This window comes from Rhinichthys klamathensis, unplaced genomic scaffold, assembly GCF_029890125.1.
Source record: "Rhinichthys klamathensis goyatoka isolate OS25496 unplaced genomic scaffold, OSU_Roscu_1.1 h1tg000228l_1, whole genome shotgun sequence".
Lineage (NCBI taxonomy): Eukaryota > Metazoa > Chordata > Actinopteri > Cypriniformes > Leuciscidae > Rhinichthys > Rhinichthys klamathensis.
The window spans coordinates 2,114,472-2,141,995 of record NW_026606752.1 but is presented as its reverse complement, the minus strand read 5'-3'; the positions used below and the strand labels follow the sequence as shown (position 1 = coordinate 2,141,995).

Below are 27,524 nucleotides of genomic sequence, written 5' to 3'. Positions count from 1 at the left end.
TATTGTGTTTATTAACAACAGGACCAATCACTTAACATATCGCTTTGTCTAAAACGACCGATGAACCCACATGTTCGTGTTTTCTGCACCAATGAATTCTGAATTATTCATTAATTGTGTATGACTTACCTCTGACCTTTCACGATATCTGTGTTTTAAGGACCAGCTCACCTTGCCAGGAGCTTCTCTTTATGTGGATATGCATGACGTGTTCCCAGTTATGAAAAAGTCACAACATTTTCACATACAATTTTTTTTCTTCTGATCTACCATATTTATTCACACTCAGTGGATTCTTTGAGTATACAATTTGTGAAGACATGCTGCAATAGTCAAGCAGCTCTCAGCTCTTAAAGTCTATTTACAGTTTGAAATAGCTGCAGTCAAAACACTGATACTCCCTAAAACGTCACCTCGACGTTATCATGCATCATCACCATTACCAGCAACAGCACACGTTGCATCAGGTCTAACTGTGCAGCCTCAAGATTTAGGCTACGTTTAATCATTAGGTGTCTGGTTTTGTAATCATGCTGTTAACAAGCAGAACCCATTATGTTAGTTCACGTCCTGCATTGTAACATGCCACACCTTCCAACTGCCAACACCATACAATTCAAATCCTCCAGTGGTATATTTATGCAACAAGCAGCAAATGATATTTAACACAAGGAAGCAGATAGTCTGATTTGTTGTTAGGCAACATCCTCTCTGCTATAGAGAGCATGTGCTACTGCTCCCACTTTTTTCAGCGGCCTTTTCCCATAGCGATTTTAAAAACAGTCTTAAAGTGTTTTAAGCCATGAATCAAGCCAACAAGCTACAAAGTGAATACAAATTATAAACTTATTTGAACAAAACGTTTTTGAAAATCTGATAAAAATACGAAGGTAGACTGTGAGGAACTACCGGCTTTTGTGAGGAAAATAACTATCCATAAAGCATTACAAATTTAAAACTACTAAACATACAAAATATGCATATGTATACAAACATTTGCAGTTGTTCATGGGAGTGGGCGGAGCTAATGAGATCTTTTGCCGTGTTTTACTCGTTTCAACTCTCTGATTGGTGGATTTCCTGTACAGTATCATGGGTAGTGTAGTTTTTCTCCAGGAATTCTGCTGTTGAACAATTACATACTTCATTACTGGCACATTCAACAGAAGCAAATATCGATTACCAACCTCATAGCTCACAGCATGGCTGTGTCTGAAATTGGGCACTATTTGAAGGGACAGCAATTTGTAGGGATGTCAGAAACCATAGTGGACATTATCGAGTGCACTCATTCAATCCCATAATGCACTGCAATTACGAGTGTACAACCAATGTACGGTACACTAAACAGCTAGACAGAGAATACCCATAATGCACTGAAGGTCACGCCGAATGAAATCCCGCATCTGCCCAGAAGATGGCACCTGCAGCTGAATCATCCATCCACCCATTTTACAAACCGCTGGTCCAATCTGGATACGGTCCAATATCATACAGGTATAAATTCCTATTTAATTGATTAAATTGTTTAAATAAAGTTAGATACATACATAGTTTCCATAGAGTTCAAGATACATCGTTTCATTACTACTGGAGTTGCCACTTTGCCAAGTTTCAAATGATTATTAAACAAAGCATAAATTATGCAAATGTGTTAAAACCCAATTTCCCTATATAAAAAAAAAAAGCCGACAGACTTTTAAACAGAGTCTATTGGCATAATGAGTGGGAGAAGATAAGGCTCTGTAATTAGTAACGGCTAACAGAACAGAATTCAGAGCAGAAGAGCACTTAAAGCCATGAACGCCTCACAAACAGACCCCCAGGCTTAGAAAATGTCAAACGGAGTGGTTTTATTTATTTTAGCTTTGTACATTTATGTATGGCATACATTTAATACATCTACATTTAAAATGACTAAAATGAATGAGGCACAACCAAATATGATTTCATCATATTTTCCACATGGTTTTCGGCACAAGCGAACTCAAGAGTGTTTGCAAATAATGTTGCCTGACATCCTGAAGCAAAATGGGAAGGAAACAAAAATAAATAAAAAGTTGGTGTAAATAAGTCCCTTTAGGGCTAAATGTTGGCACAGAGAATGATATCCAAATTGGAAAGTGTATAAAGTTAATCATAAACCTCTATAAGCTACACACTGCTAGATATCCGCCTTCACAGTAGCACCAGTATACATAGGACAACCCAATCCTACATACACTATAAAAGAAAAACCTTTCAATTTCAAATCAACTTGGCATCAGACTCCACCGTGTCCACTAGAACCGTTATGTGCATATATTGAATTAAGTGCAATTGCTGCTAACTTTGTTTCATTTGTGCACAATCAGAATAAAATGAACATGTACCATAATATTACATAAAAAAATAAAATACAAGGAAAACTAAAGCTTTTGTAACAAATGGCACATGTTATTCAATCTGATAGTTGTCAGGACAAAAAAAAAAAAAAAAAAAACGAATACAAAATGCAGACATCATCATCATGTGACCAGGATTCACATGTTATTCAGCTCCAATAGAGTCTGTTCCAACATCTGGTTCATTTCGAGGTTCTCTTCTTTAGCATGTGAGAGTTTTTCTGTTAGAACATCAAGTGAAAGACACGTTAATATCAATGCAAGGCCTGTAGGGAATAACATGCAGTGGATACCTTGAGCAGGGTCATTCATAAACGTACGCGTCACTGTCTATAACCAGTGTTGGGGAAAGTTACAATATTCAGTTAATCCCTAAAAAAAAGTAACTTACTGCATTACTTACTTTATAATGGAATGCGCTACTTTTTCCTCATCTGGGTTGGGTTTTTTTTAACACCAAAAAGCCCAAAAGTTCTATTTTTGGCAAATGATTCACACCAGAAGTGAAATGAATGAGCCTCAGGCTGAAGGAAATGTAAAACCATGCCTGTACAGTAGAGGGTGCAGCTCAAACAAACCTTTTAATAGTAATACGTTCCCCCAACACTGCCTATAACAGACTTTACACACTCAATTCATGCTTTCATTTAAATAACCATAGCAGAGATACATTTTATATATATACACCGATATACATGTGTTAATATATAAATATCTAACAGGCAGTTAAAGAGTGCTGACTCTTGCATAAAGCAAAAGGCATTAGATGACATCCTGATTAAAGTGGTAGCCATCCATCATCCAAATGCTGCCTTCAAGTTTTTCTGGGAAGAGTTCAGAAGTTGCAATTACGCTTTTGGTCGCACTAAAAGGCACTGGTCAAATTTCTCTTTCAATGAATGACAAAGTCATGAAGGTTTTTTCTCTACAATTAAGAGCAAATAAATTATTTTATATAATATAAACATTATATTTATCAATTATTATTAGTGAACGTTTTTTTTATGTTGAAAACAGTATTTGCTGCTTAATGTTTTTTTGTGGAAATCATGATAGACCACAGGAATAAATTACATTTTAAAATATATTCAGATAGAAAACAGTTATTTTAAATTGTAATATTTTTATTTACTGTAATTTTGATCAAACAAAATGTAGCTTTGGTGAGCATAAGAGACTTTTCATAAAAATTATATTTTGACTGGTAGAGCGAGTGTGTTCAATTGTGCACAAAATACGACATAACATTAATTTTTGTGTTAATCTCGTAAATAAGATCTTCCCAACATGACTTGAAGGCAGCAAAAAGTGTAACTTCGTTACAAAAACACATTCCTTGAACTCTCAATCACAACAGCATTCATTTTTAGACACCGTTTGGTGATCAGTAACAAAAACAAAACAAAAAGTCCACACTAGTTTTAGTCGTCATTCAAGGCCATTCTTAGCTCGTTAGAAAGAAGGCGGTTTTTCTCGAGCTGCTGGTAGAGACGGTCTACAGGAGCGGGCAGCGCAGCAGGTTAAGACAAGAGAAAGAGAGAAACAGAGAAAGAACAGAGTGAAGAAGAAATGAGAACAGCTGGAGGGAATAGTTAGTAACATTTCACTCAGACTGAAACCAACCTGGAGAAGGATCAGACAGCAGGGTGTTTGTAAGAGCTCATGTATCCACTAGCAGGGCTCAACTATAAAGATGGCCCAGTTGAACAGAACATACAGTGTTGTGTTGTGTGGTTGTCGGCCAACATGGATGAAATTGGCAAAAAATAACTTACAGCAGTCTTGGAAGTGTCAAACAAATCATTAATCCAAAGTAGCAAAGTAGTAACACACTGTAGCGTTTCCCAACTCCAGTCCCGGCCCAACTATTCAGCAGGATCAGTGTCCATTCGTTTCATTGAAAGTTCATGTTAGTGTACGTATTTGCCATGGTACCTGTAGTTTTCGTTACATTAATTTTCACTTTGTGCTATTTTCTATATTTTTGATGACTGTGGTGGCTCATGTCAACTTATTAAAACTAGTTTGGGACTTAATAACCTTACCATATACTGTTTGTTCATCAGTGTTAGTGATATTCTTACAATGTATGTGTGATGAGTAAAGTTGGACGGTGCTTGTGTATGTCAACCATTTCTAACAAATAAATACTTGGTTCGCAGGTTAGTGACCATGGCCGTAGCCGTAGCCATGGTCCGGACCTCGGTCATTTTTTTTACATTCAAAAATAAAATGTCAAGCTCTCTGAATGATTAATTAGCCGTGTTTAAACCACCTCATATGAGTGTTTGCTGCGAGAAGCTAGCGCAGTGAACGGGGATTGAGGGCATTGTGTGAGTGAGGGCGTGAGTGCAGCCTCCGTGTTGCCAGATCCACCTAATGGAAAGGTGTCATAGTTTCCTGGACCTGTTTTTCTGATTTAATGTGACACTTTAGGAAGTTATTAAAGTGGAAAGTTGCATGTTAGTTGGATTATTATTATTATTATTATTATTTTGTTTTGCTTGTTTTTCGGAGCAATATCTGGCAACATTTTACTCTTTCTCAACTAGCAATCTATTCAGTCAGCATATTTGTGTTTGATCTGTGTGAATTACAGAAATATAAGACTTGCTAGACCTACTTTTTTCTATATTTCTTTGCACAAAACTCTACAGAAAGTGCCATTTAAGGGTTTATTTTTCAAAGAAAATCCCGGGGGGTGGGGGCATACCCCCGGACCCCCCTAGTTAGAGACTACACCACACATAATTAAATCCAAATATAACCCCTGTATATATATATATATATATATATATATATATATATATATATATATATATATATATATATATATATATATATATATATATAGGCTATGTCAAATTCCTTTTTTTATTTTTATTTTATTTAAGGGTCGCAGCTTAATGTCCATGGGTAAATGTGGGTCCAATGGCCTAACCATTATTATAGCACAATTCTTTACACAACACCCCAGACGGACCTCACTAATTTTAAAACCCTGGTTACAGCCTTGTTAGTGACCATGGGAAAATGTGGGTCCCATGGCCAAAGCAAATGAGAACCACTATATTATAGCAGCTATTATTGCTAATTAAAACTAAAATTAATAATTTATTAATAAAATATTTAGCTAAAAACATACTATTAATACATTTTTGTGGTAGGCCCAGTGTAAATGCCAGCAGAAGGGAAAAAAAAACCATACTTGAATCTAAACTCCCATACCTCAGTAGAATATGTAAATAGCAGATTAGGAGCTTAGAGCTTAGTGTCACAAAACAACAAGTGACCCAAAGTGAAGAATTCTGTCCTGACTAGTAACACGTGATATACATCATATATATATATATATATATATATTAGTGGAGAGCGGTGACCTCTTTAACCGGGGATACTGGGTGCGTCACGTTAAAAAAAAAAAGCACCTGGGTTTAATAAGAGACGCTCGCGTTCGCTCTATACAGAGTGTTAGATACTCGGTTGCTTACTCATGACACATAGCAACACAGCTAAAAGTATTCCTCATATGTTGGGCCTTTTATTGAATGCAGCCTACTCTGACCTGTTGAGACGTGCCTTCACAAGCACCTGTAAGAGCTGTATATGTGATGTTTGTGCCACTAGTGTCACAGCAACAACAAAAAGACTCTAAATCAGAGATGACATAAGAAACACCACGGCAGGTGTCAATTTAAATGCATGCTGGATGATTTTTTTGGGAGAAAATTAAAAACTACGAAAACAGTTTTTTTTATTTGATAGTTTTGTATCAAACACAATGTGTTTATACACTATAAACTATATAAGCTAAAAATAAATGATTGAATAATGAAAATAGTAGTAATTTTATAAGCTTTAAAATGATGAAATATAAAAGACATCTATTGGTCTCATTTAGTAGAAAGTGGGGAATTTGTTTAAAAATACCATTATAACAACACCATATCCTATTTTCTAACGATTGTGTAACTCTTTATTTCGATTCTATAAGATATCCCCCATCAACGGTTTAAGGTATGCTAAAAACCTGAACCCAAAGGATTAGATAGCTCATGAAAACTCTTTTCCTGAACGGTGAAAATAAGTGTATTATCACAGGTTAAATTTAAGTTGCGGTTGACACATTTCTTTTAAACAAGCACGACAGGTAATCATGTGGTTTAATGAAGACGTTAGAACAAAAGTCACCGTCATCTACTTGCATGACAAAACTTGATCAAAAAGCCACAGCAATTTGAATAGTAGGGCAGAACGAATTTGCCTAACATGTAAAAATGTCGAAACCGACGTGCAGAGCTCTAGGAACGTTCCCCACATGAAAAGACATCAGCTTTATTAAACACTCGAGGAACAAAAGCTCGCTTTCTCCTCTCTGAATGTCAATAACAGCTCGTATAATAACCATAAAGGAAATCCACGACTTCTACCAATGCTTCTGACTTTATTACAGCCACAGCAATAAAAGCACATAGAAATGAAAAGGAAAATAAAGAACAAAAAACAACAAGGTTTACATAGTTTTACATAAAGCAGAAAGAATTAAAGGATCTGTACAAGAAGAGATGGGCAACAAAACACGATGATCGATGAAGAGAGGGAAGCGGGATAAGAGGGATGAGAGGAAAGGAAAGGCTGGAAAGAGCAGTGATGTCGTTCAGCCAGCAGGAGGCGTCTTTGAGGAACAATTTATCTGCACAGGGGAAGTAAAAAAAAAAAAAAAAAGGAGTGATGCAAGGGACAGAGAAAACTACCAAACACAAGAAAAAGGGAAGAAACCACCACACACAGGAGCCACGATGCCTACCATCCGAATATTTATTATAAAGAGCCTCTATGATATTAATCTTATCAATGCACTGAATGGCCATAGAGGGGAGCCACACAAACACACGGCTGACTTACCAAGCAGCACACACACACTCCTAAACAACTACTACATAGTGACACCGCATCAAACATGATGTCGACAGATGAGATCAGAACCCATTGGGCCTGTCTTCTGAACAGAAGGAGACCTTGTTAGTAGTTCAATTTTACACCAGATGAGAGAAAACACCCCCCGCACACACACACACACACACACACACACACACACACACACACACACACACACACACACACAGGAAGCGCTTCCCACTGTAAAAGCGTGGTGTGTTTCTGAATTCTCATCACATGCATTGGAGTTAAGACTTCACAGTACTGCTAACAGGGCTGGGTGATATAGTCTGTATGAGGCATTTTTTAATTATTCTGTTTGTGTTATAAAATTAAGCAACATCCTGAATATTGTTATTTTAAGATAGTAAAGTGACTTCAGTATGAGAGATTCGATGGGTGACTTAAGTTAAGACAGAATAGCAACAATATTCCATGAATCTGTACTTTTTTTTAGTTAAACGGTTTAAACAGATTGTGATTCTGTGATAACTGTCACAGAAATCCATGTTTTCCTTTAAAATATACACTAACGTTCAAAAGTTCGGGGTCGGTAAGGTATTTTTTTTCGTCTGTCTGCATTTATTTGATCAAAAACACAGTAAAACAGTCATATTATGAAATATTATCAGTTTTCTATTTTGATATAAAATGTAATTTATTCCTGTGATGTAAAGCTGAATTTTCAGCATCATTACTCCAGTCATCAACCATTTGATGCTCAAAAACATTTATTATTATTATTAATGTTGAAAACAGCTGAATATTATTGTGGGCCATGATATATATATATATATATATATATATTTTTTTTTTATTCAAAAGTAGAAAATTTGTTATATTATGAAATTATGAACAACTGAACCCGTCCTTGCTGAATAAAATAATTAATATTCAAAATAAATTCGTCATGCCCCCAAACATTTAAACGGTAGTGTCTAGATAAAAACATAATATGCTTGTTATATTGATATATAAAAAAATTAATAAATATTCTGTGCATTTCTTCAGTGAATAATTATTTTAAAAAAATGTTAAATATTTCTATATAATTTGTAATTTAATAAAAAAATTCTACAAAAGTTAAAATATTTAAATATTTATAACACAACATAAATATATAAACTTTTAAAGCTATATTGCCCAGCCTTAGTACTGAAAAGAAAAGTTAGGATTTGTTTTTGTTTTCTCACAAGATTATTTTGAATGAAGTGATACAATAGTTATGAATTCAAAACACAAAACTCCTATGCACTGACTCTACAAGCAATGGCCTCAATTGCAAATTTGCAATAAGCAAACGACTTAACATCAAATACCTAAAATAACAGACCACATGTCTTGTAGAGTTACAGAGATAGAGTTTTTAAACAGAAGGAAAAGTCATAGTGTGTGAACTGAAGATACAAGACCTTATTTAGAGAGGGGGGTTATGGGTAATAGGGGAGGGGCATAGGCACAGGCAGAGACCGCAGGTGAATTACATTGAAGTCATGTCGTTGAGAGCGTGGTCCAGCTCCTCGCTGATGGCTTTGTACTTGAGTTTCTGGGAATATAACTCATCTATCGGGATACGGGATGGTATGTTTGATGGAGGGAAACAGAGGAGGGTGGAGAGGAAGAAGTGGAAGGGGTATAAAAGCAGGTGCAGGAGTGAAGCATCCAGTCCAGCGGCAAGACAGGCCCCAATGAACGGAGGGACAGACAGCGAGAGAGTGACGTGAAGAGATATAGTGGAGGGAAAACAGAAAATAAAGTTAACGAATGAATGGAAAGGAACTGAAACAAGGAAAAGACATGACAAATTCGTCAGAGCCATGGTGAAATACCCGTCAATACGAATAGTTTACGCGAAAATTAACATTCCGTCATTATTTTCTCACTGTCATGTCAATCAAACCATGTATGACTTTTTCAAACAGTGGAAAACAGACATTTGCAAAATGCCCAGAATGCTAGTTTCCAGCACGCACGGTTCACAAACATCAAATATGGTTCGGCTAGATGTCATTTCAGGCGTTATTGGCTTCCTGTCATTGATGTCAAACCTCCATGTCTTGTACCACCACAGGACACTTTATGTAGTGCACTTAAGTCATATACACTAATTTTACAGTATTTCCTGATGCTTATGGCCAAGACTGTGTGTGACCACACACACCAATAATGAATAATACGTACACTACAGTTCAAAAGTTTGGGGTCGGTAAGTTTTTGAATGTCTCTTATGCTCACCAAGGCTGCATTTACTTGATCAAAAACACTAATATTGATAAATAATAATAATAAAAAAAAAAAACTATTTGACTATATTTTAGATTCTAATTTATTACTGTGATCAAAGCTGAATTTCAGCATCATTACTCCAGTCTTCAATGTCATGATCCATCAAATGATGATTTGCTGCTCAAGAAACATTTCTGATTATTAATTTCAAAAACGGTTGTGCTGAATATTTTGTTGAAATGGTGAAGCATTTGTTTTCACGATTCTTTGACGAATAGAAAGTTCAAAAGACGTTACAAAAGATTTCTATTTCAAATGAATGGACATCATAAATGTTTTGACTGTCACTTTTGATTATTAAATGAATCCTTGCTGAATAAAAGTATTTTCGTTCCTAAAAGACCCCAAACTTTTGAAAGGTAGTGTAAATGTTCGTTTATGTTGCTTTTATTGTCACTCATGAGAGTTCAACAGCATCAGTTCCCATTATGGAAAAAGTGCACTGTGGGAATTTGTTTGTGAAACATCATTCATGCTCCACAGAAGAAAATGAAATCAAACAGGTTTGGAACAAAATGAAGGTGAGAAAATGACATTTTTCATTTCTGGATGAACTATTCCTGTAAAGGTTTGTACTGATGTCTCTCTGACCTGGACGTTGCGTTATCACAGTGCAAACACAGCAGTATAACTATGAAAATGAACCTGCGCTTGTGTAAATCTAAATGAGTAGAACAGTAATAGACTCTTTAAGAGCAGGCTCATAAAAGCCAAATCAAGCTTAAAAGCTGCGTGTAATTGGACCTCCGTAACACCGGTGTCATCTTACAAAACAATGTGAAGTCTGTGTGTGGACCTGCTCAACGATTGGTCTCTTCAAAAGAAGTAATGCTTAATTGTGTGACTGAACCGATAAGGAAGCCGAAAGAAAGCCAGTGGGGCAGAAGGTTTGAGGAACAGCGTGACGACAGAGAAATAAAAGGCTGAAAGCTTTATGACCTGAAGCGAAAACGGTTTTCTCCCTGAATACTTCACAATCACACGTATGAATGGAAGTTCACCAGGGGCTGAAATGACACTGATATATGAGAGAATGAGTGAATGAAAGTCGTACCTTCAAGATCATCGATGGTCTTCTCAAGCTTGGCGACTGACCTCTCAGAGAACTCGGCACGGGTCTCGGCCTGCAGGAAACAAAAACACTGCCCTGAACAAAGAGTCATTTCTAGCAAATAATAATTCAAATGCACTGAACAGAATAGGGAGAGAAAAAAAATGGTTATATTAGGCTATCCTCCCTTGGACAGAAGGATGACTAAAAAGCCTATGATAAAGAAGTTCATACCTCCTTCAGTTTGTCAGTAAGGACCTTGATCTCCTCCTCATATTTGTCTTCTTTCTGTGAGTACTGCAGACATCACAAGAACGACAAACATTAGGACAAACCAGCACACACGACCACTTAACACTATATTAGTGCTTTGCTCAAAAACACACTTAGGCTTCTTGTTATTGTACATAAATCTAATTTTTTTTTTCCATAACTGATCTCAAGGACGGACTGCCTACATTACACATTTTGTAAATGAAATCATCATGGACAGTGTAGTCAATATTCAATTATATCTACTTTGGTTGCATCAGCAAGACATTTCAGATTATTTGTCATTGTAGAAAGAAAGAATTTATAATAATAATTATAGTAATTTAGTTAATCGAGTTAACAACAACAACATTTGATTATTATTATTTATTAAGAATTTTTTTTTCTCTCAATTGTAACCCCATTGACTTCCATAGTAGGAAAAAACACTATGGAAGTCATTGGGGTCCATCAACTGTTTGATTACTGACATTCTTCAAAATATCTTTTTTTGTTTTCAGCAGAAGAAAGAAACAACTTGAGGACGAGTAAATTATGACAGAATTTTCATTTTTAAGTGAACTATTCCTCTAATGTAGAACAGTGATTAAACTGAGTTGGAACTACCAGTGCATTAAACAGTTTTATTGCACGCCTTCCAGCCAATCAGAATAGAGTACTCAGACAGACCATGGTATAATTCATCTTTAAAGGGAAAGTTCACTTTGAAATTAATTTTTGATATGTTTTAGCTTACCTCAAGGGCATCCAAGATGTAGGTGTCTTTGTTTCCGCAGTAGTTTCAATTTTGATATTTTTAGGTCAAACCGTTCTTGTCTGTCAGTCATATAATGCAGGTCTATGGGGTCCACCTCAAAGAGCATACACAGAGAAGTCCAAATTAAACATGATTTAATGACTCGTAAATGTAAGTACACATTGATGGCCTAAGACACGAAACGAGCGGTTTGTGTGAGAAAACGAACAGTATTTATATCGTTTTTACCTCAAGTGATCTGAGGGCGCGGGCGCTTCGGTCTGTGGTTACAAGAGGTAAAAACGATATAAATACTGTTCGTTTTCTCACACAAACCGCTCGTTTCGTGTCTTAGGCCATCAATGTGTACTTACATTTACGAGTCATTAAATCATGTTTAATTTGGACTTCTCTGTGCATGCTCTTTGAGGTGGTGACCATAGACCTGCATTATATGACTGACAGACAAGAACGGTTTGACCTAAAAATATCAAAATTGAAAATACTGTGGACACAAAGACACCTACATCTTGGATGCCCTTGAGGTAAGCTAAAACATATCAAAAATAAATTTCAAAGTGAACGATCCATTTAAGGCCCGTTCACACAAAGGACGATAACTATAATGATAAAGTACTAAAAATCGTCCTAATATAAATGAAATGGCAGAGTCCACAACACAACTAACGGCTCAAAGTAACAATATCGTTGGAATCACTTTCAGAGCAATTTTTTTCCCAATGATAAAAACACTGACAGCCAATCAGAATCCATCCTGCTGCTCGAGCATTTAAAGCGGCAGATGACAAAACTGCAGTGCGCGCATATGATAACAGAACCTTTATCGTCTGCTGGTGTGGATGCTAATATAGTTATCGTCATAATAGTTCTTGGAGTGAACGGGCCTTTACACTGAAGACGACCCTGACCTTTAGCTGGTCACAAGCATATGTTGCGTTCTGTATGCTGGTGCCTCCACTAGGCTGCTTAACCAGCTTAACCAGATTTCACTGTTAACAAGATTTTCTTGGTCATTCAGAAAGACCATCAAGCTTAAAAAGAGGCTACGCTGATGCACCAGCTAAACCAGCAGCAAAGCAGTAGAAATCAGAAAATTAAGCTGCTATTTTCAGCAAAGGACGTAACCCCTCTGTTGACAGGCTCATTGACATTTTGCAGACAAAGATGGGTTGTGAAACATTATAACACACTGGTTATCCCGGTTGGTTCAGGAGGAGGGGTGGATGGTGTGCCCGGGGCAGCAAAAGCACACCTACCTTCTCAGCCTGGGCTTCCAGGGACTTCAGGTTGTTGGTCACAGTTTTCAACTCTTCCTCAAGCTCAGAGCATTTGCTGGTGTTTTACACACAGAACGCAGAGGAGAGGAGGAGGAGGAACAAGAGGAGGAAAGGTACATTGAGAGGAGGAGAACCAGAAGCAGGTTGGATGGATTGACATCAGGGAACCAGAACAGAGGAACAAAAGAAACAAAAACCCCAAAAAATCAATCAAAACAGGGTTGGAGGACAAAGGGGAATCCCAAATCCCCTTAACGCAGCAGGAATGTGACGATCTGCTGCATGCAAACGGTTACACCTTACAAGAAGCAGCATTCCTGCTAAGTTAGAAGGGCGTGAAACCAAAAACAAAAACAAAAAGATGGACCAAAACAAGGCTGCACTGGTAGCAAGCAGGGCACACACATTCAGGTGGGACAGTTAGATGTGTGAACTAATGAGTCATGTGCAGTAGTACCTGTTCTTCTGATGCCTTTAATGACTTAAAGGCTTGATCCAACACTCGAAGCTCATCCTGTAATCTCCGATTGGTTCTGTTAGTGTGTGCAGGGGGAAGGCCATTCCAGACGCGGGCCACATGCAAGTTAACGGTGCATGCAAAAAATAAAACGTTATAAAAGACAACCAAAACAGGAATGTGAGGCAGGTATTAGCCAACAGCAAAATGGGAGTAAAACACTGAGGGGACGGACACACAGGACACATTCTTGAGTTACATCTGAGCAATTGTCGGTATCTGCGTCAGGTGCACACTTCAGTTTCAGCGGAAGTAAGAGCTCATCCAGGTATTTTTCGTCTACTGTTTTATAAATACTTGTACATACTACTTATTTGATGTACTGATTTTTCACATTCGAGACAATAGGGAAGTAGGTCTATTCAGATGGAGGGATAGACCCGAGGATGCATTCATGAATGCAGTTACATGTCAAGTTAAAAAAAGCACATTACAGCATGATACGTGTCAGTTTAAACAATGGACCAATCAGAAAAAGAAGGGGGCGGGACAAGCAGCGCGCACTAAATTTTGACAGTTTACAAAAGTAACATTTATCTGCGACTCTTATAGTTACGATGGACTGTACGACAGAAAAAACAATGTTTATATTAATCTTTTTTTTATCTTTAGCGATTACTACACTTTGGTTCTTTTACCTCAGAAAAGTGAACAGGTTAGCTAGCTAGTTAGCGTCTTTTGAATGTGTCCTGTGTGTAGGCATACTGACATAAAATCTGAGAGGTTGTGTGTGTGAGTCAGGCACATGCATATCAATATGAATGTGTATATGTTTGAGCAGACATGCAAGAGGCTGCGGGAACGCCTCGTACCCCTCATTCAGCTCAGCACGCTCCTCTGTGCGCTCCAGCTCAGCCTCAACGATCACCAGCTTACGGGCCACCTGCACACACAGGCCAGATCACGGGAGAATTACCAGCCTGGACTTGTGGCCAATCAAAGAAAGAAAAGTACACTTTCTACACATTAAACAAAAAAGATTTAACAAAAAAGAAAATGAAAACAAGACAAAAAACAACAACACCACAAGACAAAACAAACAAAAAAAAACAATACAAAGGGGATTGAAGACAAAAATCAAGACAAAACGAAAACACAAGACAATGAAACCAAGACAAAATAAAAACCCAAGACAAAACAAAAACATGAAATGACAAAAAACTAAAACCTAAACAAAAAAACACGAAAAGACAAAAAACGAATAAAAAAACAACAACCTCAAAGCGATATTTTAAGCAGATTACAAAATACAGCAAATCTTTCAATCTGAACTGCAAGCATCTGCTTGCTCATACTAAGTGTGAGCGGTCATGTGATAAGGCAGGAAGTCATTTGTTTCATTTTTTTTGTGTGTGTGCATGTGTTTCGGTGGCTGAGGAAACCTGCCTCCTCGTATTTGCGGTCGGCCTCCTCAGCGATGTGCTTGGCCTCCTTGAGCTGGATCTCCTGGATCTCCATCTTCTCCTCATCCTTCAGAGCTCTGTTCTCAATGACCTTCATGCCTCTGGAAGGAGGAAGCAAGAAATGAAGTGAAAGGAAGAAAGAAATCTCTCTCTGACTCAATCTGGATCGATAACTCGCCACAAATTACATTCAAATACGCCAACAAGCTCTGGAATCAAAGACACCGTTTTAGTTTTCTTGAGCTTTTGGTTTCTAAACCCACGTTTGCTCATAATGTCAGAACAGTGACTGTCAGAGATGAATGGGAGGGAAGCAGCACTTAAGAGCTGGACCAGGTCTCGGTACAGAGTGGTTCTATGCAGGCGCACTGGGACGGACACAGAGAGGGCCTCTGTGTGGGTAAACAAAGGAAGGGAAACGCAGCCTAGTGCCTCTACAAATTGCTGTTTATTCAGAGAAACCCACTGGCTCTACGCACACAGCTCACGTCAGTTGTTTAGGCCAAAAACAGCATCACACAATGACAACCGTCTGCATTGCCCTTGATTTTTATGCTATATGCAGAAGCATTTCAAGTGCTTAAAAAAGCACAGTCTATGCTTTAAAAGGTTAAACAGACAAATAATACTAAATGTTTTATATATTTTCAAATATTTTATATATTAATGACGTTTTATTTTATTAATATAAATAAAAAATATTTTTTTATATAGATTAAATAATGTATACATTTAATTGAATACAAAAATAAACCATAGAAGTTTATCTACACACATATACACTTCACCTAAAGGATTATTAGGAACACCATACTAATACTGTGTTTGACCCCCTTTCGCCTTCAGAACTGCCTTAATTTTATGTGGCATTGATTCAACAAGGTGCTGAAAGCATTCTTTAGAAATGTTGGCCCATATTGATAGGATAGCATCTTGCAGTTGATGGAGATTTGTGGGATGCACATCCAGGGCACGAAGCTCCCGTTCCACCACATCCCAAAGATGCTCTATTAGGTTGAGATCTGGTGACTGTGGGGGCCATTTTAGTACAGTGAACTCATTGTCATGTTCAAGAAACCAATTTGAAATGATTCGAGCTTTGTGACATGGTGCATTATCCTGCTGGAAGTAGCAATCAGAGGATGGGTACATGGTGGCCATAAAGGGATGGACATGGTCAGAAACAATGCTCAGGTAGGCCGTGGCATTTAAACGATGCCCAATTGGCACTAAGGGGCCTAAAGTGTGCCAAGAAAACATCCCCCACACCATTACACCACCACCACCAGCCTGCACAGTGGTAACAAGGCATGATGGATCCATGTTCTCATTCTGACTCTACCATCTGAATGTCTCAACAGAAATCGAGACTCATCAGACCAGGCAACATTTTTCCAGTCTTCAACTGTCCAATTTTGGTGAGCCCTTGCAAATTGTAGCCTTGCAAATTTCAGTCAAAGTTGCTCTTCTATCAGCTTGAATCAGTCGGCCCATTCTCCTCTGACCTCAGGAGATTGTCTTGACCAGGACCACACCCCTAAATGCATGGAAGCAACTGCCATGTGATTGGTTGATTAGATAATTGCATTAATGAGAAATTGAACAGGTGTTCCTAATAAACCTTTAGGTGAGTGTACATGCATACCTACTAGGGATGTGCGCAACGACTAATTTCAACTAATTTTATAATAAAATGTATTAATGTTAAATGTTTAATAATAAATAATAAATGTTTCTTGAGCAGCAAATTGGCATATTAGAATGATTTCTGAAGGATCATGTGACACTGAAGACTGGAGTAATGATGCTGAAAATTCAGCTTTGCCATCACAGAAATAAATTACATTTTAATATATTCAAATAGAAAACAGTTATTTTAAATTGTAAAAATATTTCACAATGTTACTGTTTTTGCTGTATTTTGGATCAAATAAATGAAGCCTTGGTGATCAGAAGAGACTTCTTTTAAAACATTAAAAAAATCTTACTGTTCTAAAATAATTTTGGCCACAACTGTATATACACACACACACACACTGTGTACAACAACTGTAAAGCAATAATATCACTTGCCTAAATACAACTAGGACGTTTCCGAACTACTCATGTAGGCTCGTGGTCCTAGTGATGAGCGAATTACACTCAGCGCGCACACAAACAGTCTTTATGCAGGGCACCAGATGTGCGGTGCAGGCTAGGAAGTGGCAGCATGTTGTCATTTCAATAGCAACACAGTGGTGGAGCCTCTGCACACAGCAACCACAGTTACTGCGAGAGGGGGAGGGACGGGGTGTGGACCAGTCAACTGACTTGTTCTGCTTAAGTGAATCAGGTTGACAGCCCTGCAGAACGCCACACTTGATAGTCTTGTACTCTACAACACAACTGTATGGCATGCTATAGCTCTGTACTGTATATACTAGGGCTGGCCAGTATGGACAATCTCATATGCCATGGATGGCCATACGTAATTATGGTAATAGTAAAATGCAGTATATCACAAAATAGTGTTTTTTGCTGGAAATGCAAATGAAGCAAATCTTGCTTCATGATAAAGGATGGAGCAAAATTTGTTATACAAACTATAATGTTACATCAGTCATTCACGTTTGTGCTCGGCTAACGTATGCGCTGTTATTGATACAGTTCCCACATGTGCACCTCAATAAATTAGAAATATACACATCGGCTTGTTTATGGACATACACTTGTTGATACTGATGGTGAGGATTTACAGTTGCAACATCTCATAATGTATGTCAAACTGAATAGCATTCACACCAGGAAATTCACACTGTATTCACACCAGGAAAGTCCGATAGTTCACTTGCTTTGGTCCGGACCAAATAAAAGTTTTTTTTTTTTTTTTTTACGGTTCGCTTTCACACTGCTCTTTTTGCAAGTGAACCAAAATTTGTAAACAAAACCACACGTGTGCTAAGGTCGTCCATTCATTGGACAAGGATTCTCAAGTAGAGAAATCAGGAAGTGCAAAAAAGGCTCAGCATGGAGATATTTCGTACTGCAATATTTGTTATTTTACTAATTTTGTGTTATTCTGTACAAACGCAATATGAAGAAACTGCGCAGAAGACGGATAAGGTATAAAGTTTTCATTCATAGAGAGGGGCTATGTTCACACATTCAAATAATGAGATTCTTATTGTATATACTGCTAACAAGTGCTGTCAATGTTAACGCTTGCGATTAAGTTTGTCCAGTTTAACGCAGGATCATCCTTGTATTGTAACTATCATTACATTATATGAACTGCAAAAGCTTTTTTTGCATCTATGCGCGATTAGACTAAAGAGAACGCTCTGTATGTGAATGTCCTGATGCACACACTCATTCATTCATTCCATTCCAATGACGCACACACGGCGCGCAGAAAGACGCGCAACAGTATCGTGTGGCCAGACAGCGCGCCGGAATGGAATTCTCTTTCGCACTTGAACAACAATAACACAAACCATTATGCCAAAATCTCCGACTACGGAAGCCTGTTAACTCAAAGGCGCAGTGCTTTCTTGCAATTGGGTCGGTATGTTCACACCGTAAATGAACCGTACCAGAGTTCGTTTGGAACCGTACCGAGACCACCTCTTCAGCTGGGTCTCGGTTCGGTTGTTTGGTCCGCACCCGAGTTCGATTGCTGTATTCACACCTGCCCAAAAGGTCCGCACCAAGGGGGGAAACGAACTAGAGTTCGATTCAATCGAACCAAACAAGGCAGGTGTGAATACACCCTAAGAAACGTCCTGCTTGAGTCGTCCTTGCGATGAAGGTTCGGGTTGAATAACTAGTTCTTCAAATGTTTCATCATCGGACTAGCACTCGGATTGATATGGTAAAACAACGACATCAATCCGGTCTTTACAGTGTGTACAATCGCCGAGGACTGAGGAAGCCTCCAGAGCTGAAGTTCAGTTATAGTAAGGGGTGTTTGGTTTCCTAGACGTGCTATAAGCGATTGACCAATCACAACAGACTGGGCCGTCTGACCAATCAGAGCAGAGCAGGCTCGAGGGATATAGAGAGAATGAATCTTTGGGCGAGTCATTTTTAAGGCCCCAATATACTAATGGCAAGCTCTTTTTCGTTCTTGCTTAGGGGTAAAAAGAAGTTCGAAATATGTGAGCGATATCCTGTTAGCGAAAATCCGCTAAATGAAATGCATCCAACTTTAAAACTTGCCGTGTCATCTTTGGACCCTGCGTTTACTAAACATTTCTTACCTATGAAACTTAAACATACAATGACAAAAATCCCGCCATCTAGCTTTAAAATGAATCACGAGTATTCGCTGGGTCACATGACCATACATGATAAAATTACTTCCTTGAAGTGATCATCGCATGTTCCTTTCGCTAACAGCCTTGTGGAAGGGCTCTTTGTGAAAGGATCCAGTTGTTCACTTTCGTTTTTCGCCTACATAGATGGAATTTGCCCATAGATACAGAATGAGTGATCCATTCATTAGGTTTGCTTTATACTGTGTTCATTTGGTTGGCTTACAAATGAGATTCCTTGTTCATACGGTTTGGTTCTGTTAAAAACAAGATTCCATGTTCATTCGGTTCCATTCAATCACAAAAGAGATCCTGCAATCATTCGGTTCGCTCCCAAAAACAATATGGTGTGTTCATTCAGTTAAGTTTGTTCACAAACGAGATACGGCGTTCATTCAGTGCACTCACAAACACGATATGGGCTGCATCCGAAATTGCATACTTCCCTACTGTATAAAAGGTGAAAAACAGTATGTGACAAAAGTAGGCGGCCTATGTCCGACTCCGAAATCACAGTACTTATAAAAGTGTAGGCAAAAAGTACCTGGATGACCTACTACTTCCAGTGAGATTCTGAAGTGTGCATCCGATGGACCGTTTACTAGGCCACAGGAACGGCAGTGAAGTGACAACTGATGTCGGTATGTCACATGATAATGACAACATGGTGATTGTAGTATGTCCAGATTACATTCATACTACACACATTCATTTGATATTAAACATACTTTTGTATCCAGGAATTACTCAAGAGTATGCGATTTTGGACGCAGCCATAGTGTTCATTCATTCGCTCACAAATGATATACGGTGCTCATTCTGTTTGATTCGATTACAAACAAGATATAGCGTTCATTCGGTTCGTTCACAAACGAGTTTCTGCTGGATGTGTTCAATGATTCATTCATCGATCCAGAATGAGTGATCCATTTATTCATTCATGAATGAGATACTGCGTTCATTTGGTTCGCTCGAAAACGTTCATTCGGTTCAGTTCTCAAACAAAATACGGCGTTCATCCGGTTTCCTCACAAATGAGATTCCGCGTTCATCAAGATGTTCAGACTCAAAGATGCCGATTCATTCAGTAAACGGCATATTCGTCCAGTTGGTGCAACCAATGAAACAGTCCTCAGCTCACACTTGTGCTACATAATGTTTTATGCAACATTCAGCCTTCGTAGGCAAGAAAGAAGTCAAGTGTTTCAGAAAGGAGACACTTCAATGAAAACCAAATAAGAATGATTCACTCACTTAAAACAGATTCAAATGAGATTCTACTAGCTCTGCACAAAAATAACCTTGCAGATATTTGACATCAAATGCATTTCATCTATAGTGCAAATGCACGTTTTCTGTAAAGCGAGTGTGAGAGTGCTGTACTAACCTCTCGCTCTCATCGGCAGCCTTCTCGGCCTCCTCCAGCTTCTGCAGGGCAGTGGCCAAACGCTCCTGTGCGCGGTCCAACTCCTCCTCAACCAGCTGGATACGTCTGTTCAGGGACGCCACATCACTCTCAGCCTTGAAGAGCACAGAGCAACTGCTATAAATGCTCAAGATCAGATAAAACCCACAGATGTTCTCACACACACACACGTCACATAGACTGTGACACCCAAACCCCAAAAATGCTGACAGCTCCCATTCAGCGTAAAAAATGGTCAAGCTTGTATTTGTAACTATCCAGCAGCTTTTGGTGATGGTGTATTTTGGATATAAACTGCTCTACGCTCACTAGCTTCCATTAAGACCTACTGAGACAGAGCGATTCCTTCTGCTGTGGTCACACACACCATATAACACGTAATTGCAGCAATGCTAATGGATGAGACAGGACTAGGCCATCAGATCATTACCGAGCCTCTGGGACAAAGTTAACGGGCTGTGGGAGGGAGTCCCAACGGACCTACACGGATTACACTGCCTAAGGCCAAACACACACGACCAGTGGAGAACTGCAGGCTGCTCCTGCTACCTGGCATATACAGAAGCTGGATCATTACAAACATCATTTTGCTGACTGCAGTGAAACTCAATGCTGCTTTATGAAGCTTGTGGGTTCCCGGTGGCTGTAAAGCAAAATTGGATTGCAGTTCTGTTCTGACGATGCTAAATTTTAATAATAAAGTATAACTGGCTGTACAATTCATGCATAGAAAAGATAGATAATTTTATGCTCCACGTATATTATGCATTGAAACCAATTCCTAAAATGAATGATGTGTCAGTTGTTTTAATGAAGAATTCAAAAAGACAAATTACCGGTTTCAATTTGTCTGACATTTACCATTAAGTAAAAAAAGTAACATTTTGGTAAATACAGTAATTGATATATTCCTAAATGAATCAGAATTGAATTAAACTGAATCTGAAAACCTGTAGTGAAACCCAGCCCTAATCAAACTCATCTGCCACATTAATAATTATGATCTTTGTTGTTGTTGACATTTTAGACAAACTAGCCTATATGTTGAGTCTCTACTTTACATCAGATATAAAATTTGGGCTATAAGAGTTATGGCAAATTTATCTTGTCTTGTTACACCATCAAACCACAAAGCTGCATTTATGTTTTTATAGCATGAATAACAAATAACCTCTGCCTAATGGGATAGTGCTGTCATCATTTACTCACCCTCAAGTTGTTCCAAACCTGTATGACTTTCTTGTTTTTCTTGAATTGTTTTTCACCTACTATATAGTAGGAAAGTATGGAAAAGATGATATTTCGCAAAATATCTAAGCAAACAGTTGATGAACCCCATTGACTTCCATAGTATATTTTCTATAGTATGGAAGTCAATGGGGTCCAACTGTTTGGTTACCCATATTCTACTAAATAGCCTATCTTCCTTTGTGTTCAACAGAAGAAAGAAACTTAAGGGTGAGTAAATGATGACAGAATTGTCATTTTTGGGTGAACTGTCCCTTTAAGTCCCAGCCCAGTGATAGGCAAAGGCATACTATAGGGAGCTACATAGGGCAAAGTACATGTTATATTGTCAGCTGAGATATGAAAAACTGGAAAGCAACTCCGATAACCTTGACTTCTACATTTCCTTCTAGGGCCCAGAGTCTCAATTACTAAAGTCATGTTTCTACAAGAAACTAGAGCTGTCACTGTTTGTTTCTGCACAGTTAAGGTGAGTCCCACTGTATGTGACAATGCAAACTGGCCATATAAGGGAAACTGCTCAAATGCTTTATCAGATGTCCACACGGAGCCTGAGGCAGCAACACTGCCAGTTCATTACGATAAAACCACTACATAAACAGTTCCAGGACCACTACTAAACTGCTGTTGGCATTAGCCTGAAATGATTGCACTCAGAGCATCTGGTTCAATGTAAATGGTCATCAAACAAGGACCTATTCAGAGAAGTGCAACTAACTGGATTATAATAACCCCACACTCTCCAATTACAACAGTTAACAAGAGACAGAAAACAGTCTTGTACACGGATGTCTGTAAAGTTTTGGGTGAAAACAATATTGTCTCTGTTGTTTAAACGTCTTGTTTCAAGAAGTCCGACTCACTCCCGCGACTCGATTCTTTCGAGCGACTCGATTCAAAGAACCGACTCAAAAACGTTTTTTTTTTTTTTTTTTTTTCAGATTAACTTTAATTAACAAGTCTCTGTTCAGTTTATTGCAGCCATGAATCACGAATCATTTAATAAGTCAATTTATAGCATCAATATAATTTTCAATCATATTAAACAAATGTACCCTTTAGTCTTTAAGTTTTTGCTAGGCCTATTTAGAAAACAGCTACTTTAAATACATTTGATTGTGTTTTTTTGCATGATGGCAACGTTTCACATCAGATGTTAGGAGTTCACTCATCAGTTGGCTCACTGCTGTGAATCGATCATGTTTAAACGAAATGTTTCCAGTTCATTATTTCGCTTTATTATGAGTCGGGTCGGTCCAAAAGAGATAGATCTCGCAGTGAGTCAATGAATTGTTGATCAGAAAAACAGTCGTAGATTTTAAGTCCGTTTTGTGACTCAATTCCGACGAAATTTGTGGACCAGTTCAACTGATTCATAAACAAGATCCGACTCAAAATTGCGACTCGTTCGAATACGAGTCGGACATCGTTATTCAGCACCTTTAAACTCCATTTAGATGCGTCAGTATATAATCACATTGGCAAGCATTTGATTCGCGTCTCCTGCTTGTCATTAAGTCGGAGCTCTTAAATTACATATTTAAAAACCGGGCGTGATGTAGTCTACATCTCGCCGTTTAACGGGCAGACAAACAGCGCGTAGAGGGCGTCTGAGAAATTCCGCTACGTTAACGCGCACATCACATCATATCCGCATATTCTATGCGCGACCGTTTAATGAACAGATTCCCGTCGGAATGCGCGTGACGCTACACTGTAGCGAGTCGCGTTTCAACACATGCATTCACACTTTATATAATGTGGCGTTCTTACTGTTTCTCTGGCTTTCCTCTCGAGCGCCAAGTCCCTCTGCAGTTTCTCCGCTTTCTCTTCAGCTCCGTCTGCTTGCTCTTGCAACAGCTTTATTTTCCTTTTAACTGCTTCCAGCGATGTAGCCGCCATTATAATTTTAAATAACCCCTAAAAGCCTCGTATTGTACCGCGTTTCCTTAAGAGCACAGCTCAGAGACGCTGCTGCCTCTGATCTGTGTATGTGTGTGTGTGCGCGGAGCAACGTTTACAGATCACACCGGAAGTAACCATGTTTTCATAGGCGAGCCCCATACGACGTCATTACCACAAACTAGGGCTTATCTGCCGCTTTACATCAAACAGTAATGTCCATGTGAGACATACGAGAGGTGAAATGTAATGCATGTTTAATGTGTTAAAACTTATTTTATTTTTTATTAACTCGTTAAAATCGTAGGTTATTGTAAAGTCATTTGGAGGATATGCACTACCTGCTGCACACCTGAATGAACGCGTTAATCAGTGGCCTGATGGACACGGACTGGGATGCTGCTGCTGCTGCTGAAACTGAGCTGCTAAATATGGAATGGCTTCACTGGGAGGGAGTGCGCCGTCCTGGGCCTCCAGTCTATTTGGTCTGTCCTGTTGCGCCCTCTATAGGGATAAATACAGCATCGACCAGATCTGACTTTGCTGTTGTATTCTTTTCTAAACAATTTGATATTGTAATAGATTGTTAAGTGACAAAATAATATTTTACTAAGCTATATACTTTATATTATTATTGTTATATTAATTACTAATATTACATTAATTTGTTATAATAAATGATCATTGTCATGTATGTATGTATGTACAGTGTATATATATATATATATATATATATATATATATATATAATTAGTGCTGTCAAATCGATTAATCACGATTAATTACATTTAACATAAAAGTTAGTTTATGTGTGTGTGTGTATATACACTTACACATAATATATATATATATATATACACACACACACACAAGCACACACACACACACACACACACACACACACACACACACACACACACACACACACACACACACACACACACACACACACACACACACACACACACACACACACACACACACACATATAATATATAGGCTACACACATTATATAAACACAAACTTTTATGTTACATGCAATTAATCAATATATATCGATTTATTGCATGTAACATAAAAGTTTGTGTTTATATAAATATATTATGTGTTTAAAAATATTGTAATATTTTAATTTGAAATTTAAGTACAACCAAATATCGCACCCTTATTGTAGTTTTGTCATTGTACACGAGGGGGAGTCCTAGTGAGCACCATCCAAGACCACAGGTCAAATATCTATTATTTTTCACACAACAAAACCGAGTGAAAATGTATTTTTTATACGATTTTGCTACTCACAGATAACTTATTTTAATGCGTTTCATTTTATTCGAGATAACTCTCTTCATTGTTTAACAACGGATGTCGAATCACCGGAACAAAACGACTTTGAACGTTTCTAACGATTCTTTGAAGCTAGATGTTCGGAGCACGACCTTGTATCATGCAAAGCTATGCAAATACTTCACAAGACTTTGGATTATCCACTCATGCAATACTCGCAATACAGTTTAGTTTGGACACTTAATGAATGGCCATTTAAAAAGACAGTATTCCAGGCGTTCAGTCTGTGTCGAGGAGGGCAGAGCCCAAGGAGTTGAGCTCGAGCTGAGTCTTGACCATATAAAGCACTGGGCTAAATATAACAGCCGGGCTGCTCTCTCTCTCTCTCTCTCTCTCTCTCTCTCTCTCTCTCTCTCTCTTCTGTCTTGGAATGCACGTCTTGTAATTTAAATCGCGAATCTTATGTTAATGTTTGCTTACCCTAACACTCCATGTTTGGTCAGAGGTATGCAGATTGTGTTTATATCACCAAGCCATAGGCGACTCTTTGCCCTTATAGATACCTGATCACGAAATAATGTCACACATACAGTGCAACTGCATGAGCCCAAAACATGTGGCGTGACGTCACTTTATTGTTTATTTATCTCAAGAAATGACGTGTGAGGAAAGTGTTACTTAAATGAAACATAATTGAGAAGTTTCCTAAGTGCAACCTGGGTCCGAAAACAATATCCACACCACAACCATCTTCAAATATGATATATGACAGACATTGGCTATAGGCCTAAAAAAAAAGTGTCATGCCAAAAGTGTCAGGAAAAGATGCGTGACTGAAGGCGGTGAAGAAGCTGCATATACTCACATCTGCGGCTTTCTTCTCAGCCAGCTCCAGTTTCTCCTGGGCATCTTTAAGAGCCTCGGAATATTTGTCGAGCTCATCCTCAGTGCCCTTGAGTTTCTTCTGCAGTGCTAGGAGGTCATCCTCAAGCTGCGCGTGTTCAAATGAGTGATTGACAGCAGTGAAGAGCGGGAAGCAGAGTGCGCGCGCAGTGTGGAGGCAGAGAAAGAGACGGAAAGAAAGAAAAGTTAGGGAGATTCAGACAGGGACACACGGGGAAATACCTTGGTGGCGACCTCGTCGGCGGTCAGGAGCTTCTCCTCGACACCCTGGTACTCCTCAAGCACTTTATCACGCTCGTCCTCGCTTACGCGCAACCTCTTTTCCAACTGAATTAGCTCGTCTTCTAACTACACATGCATAAACGACAGTTTTCACAACAGAAAAGGTAAACGTTTATTACAAATGCTATTAAAACACTAAATATGTCTACTTCGGATACTAAATGGATGCTATTTAACCCTTCGTCATGATCTGTGGTCTCTTATAGCAAAATATAGAGTTGTCAGTAGGCTAATATATGCCAGAAGAGTTTTGGTTTGATCAGAGGAATATTTTAAGGGGAGACATTACTACACTGTTAAAAATAGCGAAAGCAAGTGTAAGTGATCTCAAGGTTAGGTTACAACCTTGTAGTTACACATTTTGAACCATTTTGAATGTAATAGTAGCATATCAATAATGAAAATATTTTTGAAACATTGAAAACCAAATAAATTCGAGTAGAAATTACAGACATGGGCTTAATATTTATCCTCGGGGACCAAAAGACAAAAGTCCATCTCAATATAACACGAGGGTTAAATTAATTAATGGCAGCATAGCCTACATTTCCCTGCATTAGATGAATGACAACATATAAATTATTACATTATTATTACAGCAACACTAAACAGATAGATATAAATAGATATAGTTTTAACTGACAATGAAAAGTTTACACTTTTCCCGTTACTAATCCACTCAGGCGCAGTAATAATCCGTTTATCAAGTAGCGCGCGAGACCGACGCGTGCGCGTTATGGATAACTTTTTAAAGTCCTCATTAAAACCGCAGACCTGTTTGCTCCTGTCCTCCGCTGCCTTTTTGTCCCCCTCAGCCTGCTCAGCTCTGTCCAAGGCATTCTCCTTGTCGAGCTTGAGCATTTGCATCTTCTTCTTAATGGCATCCATGGCTGCTTATTATGGGCTGTTGAGCGGAGACGGATAAATGTCCACAGAGGAGTGCCGGTCAGACGCGCTTGGGACTGAACGCAGTGCTGGAGTGCGAGCGCCCGCTCCTGTGCGCGCTCTCAAATACGTACTTTCACGGGAGGGGTTACTGAATTCCTCTGGACATTCAATACTTTTTTGGAAACAACCGCATTGGACTGCTTCTCCAGGCCCCTGTCTTTTTTTATGGATCTGTGTGGCGATTCGCTACTGCTCGACATTTGACCGTTTATATGTCTATATAAGGGGTGTGATGGGCAAGGCGAACTCCTTGAGATGTCTTCATACACACTGAGCGCAACGGAATGGAACAGAACGCACGCGTTTTTTGACGTGACGCTCTGTTATCAAAACGCATCGCTCAATCGGATCC

At 38.6% G+C, this 27,524-nt stretch overlaps 1 protein-coding gene across 20 annotated transcripts; it reads right to left on the bottom strand.

The window, feature by feature from the left end:
* Nucleotides 1–1,833: 1,833 nt before the first annotated feature.
* tpm1 (tropomyosin 1 (alpha)) lies at nt 1,834–27,234 on the bottom strand. 20 transcript variants are annotated; one of them, XM_056264970.1, is made up of 10 exons: nt 26,999–27,228; nt 26,165–26,290; nt 25,905–26,030; nt 20,566–20,699; nt 14,870–14,987; nt 14,296–14,366; nt 12,946–13,021; nt 10,894–10,956; nt 10,663–10,732; nt 1,834–2,605 (listed from the first exon to the last, which is right to left on the bottom strand). In XM_056264970.1, the coding sequence occupies exons 1-10, from the start codon at nt 27,110–27,112 to the stop codon at nt 2,523–2,525; spliced, it is 981 nt and encodes a 326-aa protein (XP_056120945.1). In that variant the 5' UTR covers nt 27,113–27,228; the 3' UTR covers nt 1,834–2,522. The 20 variants fall into 20 exon arrangements, with proteins under 20 accessions (XP_056120945.1, XP_056120930.1, XP_056120929.1 ...); XM_056264953.1 differs by lacking the exons at nt 1,834–2,605; nt 12,946–13,021; nt 26,165–26,290 and adding exons at nt 6,809–7,077; nt 8,807–8,885; nt 13,424–13,499 and having other exon boundaries at nt 26,999–27,227; XM_056264950.1 differs by lacking the exons at nt 1,834–2,605; nt 26,165–26,290 and adding exons at nt 6,809–7,077; nt 8,807–8,885 and having other exon boundaries at nt 26,999–27,226.
* Nucleotides 27,235–27,524: the final 290 nt, after the last annotated feature.

Coding starts and splice junctions, on each gene's coding strand:
- tpm1 (XM_056264971.1), bottom strand. CDS start 27,112: ATGGATGCCATTAAGAAGAAGATGCAAATGCTCAAGCTCGACAAGGAG. Junction 26,031..26,164: donor CCGACGAGGTCGCCACCAAG/GTATTTCCCCGT, acceptor GAACACGCGCAG/CTTGAGGATGACCTCCTAGC. Junction 8,886..10,662: donor GACCATCGATGATCTTGAAG/GTACGACTTTCA, acceptor GTATCCCGATAG/ATGAGTTATATTCCCAGAAA.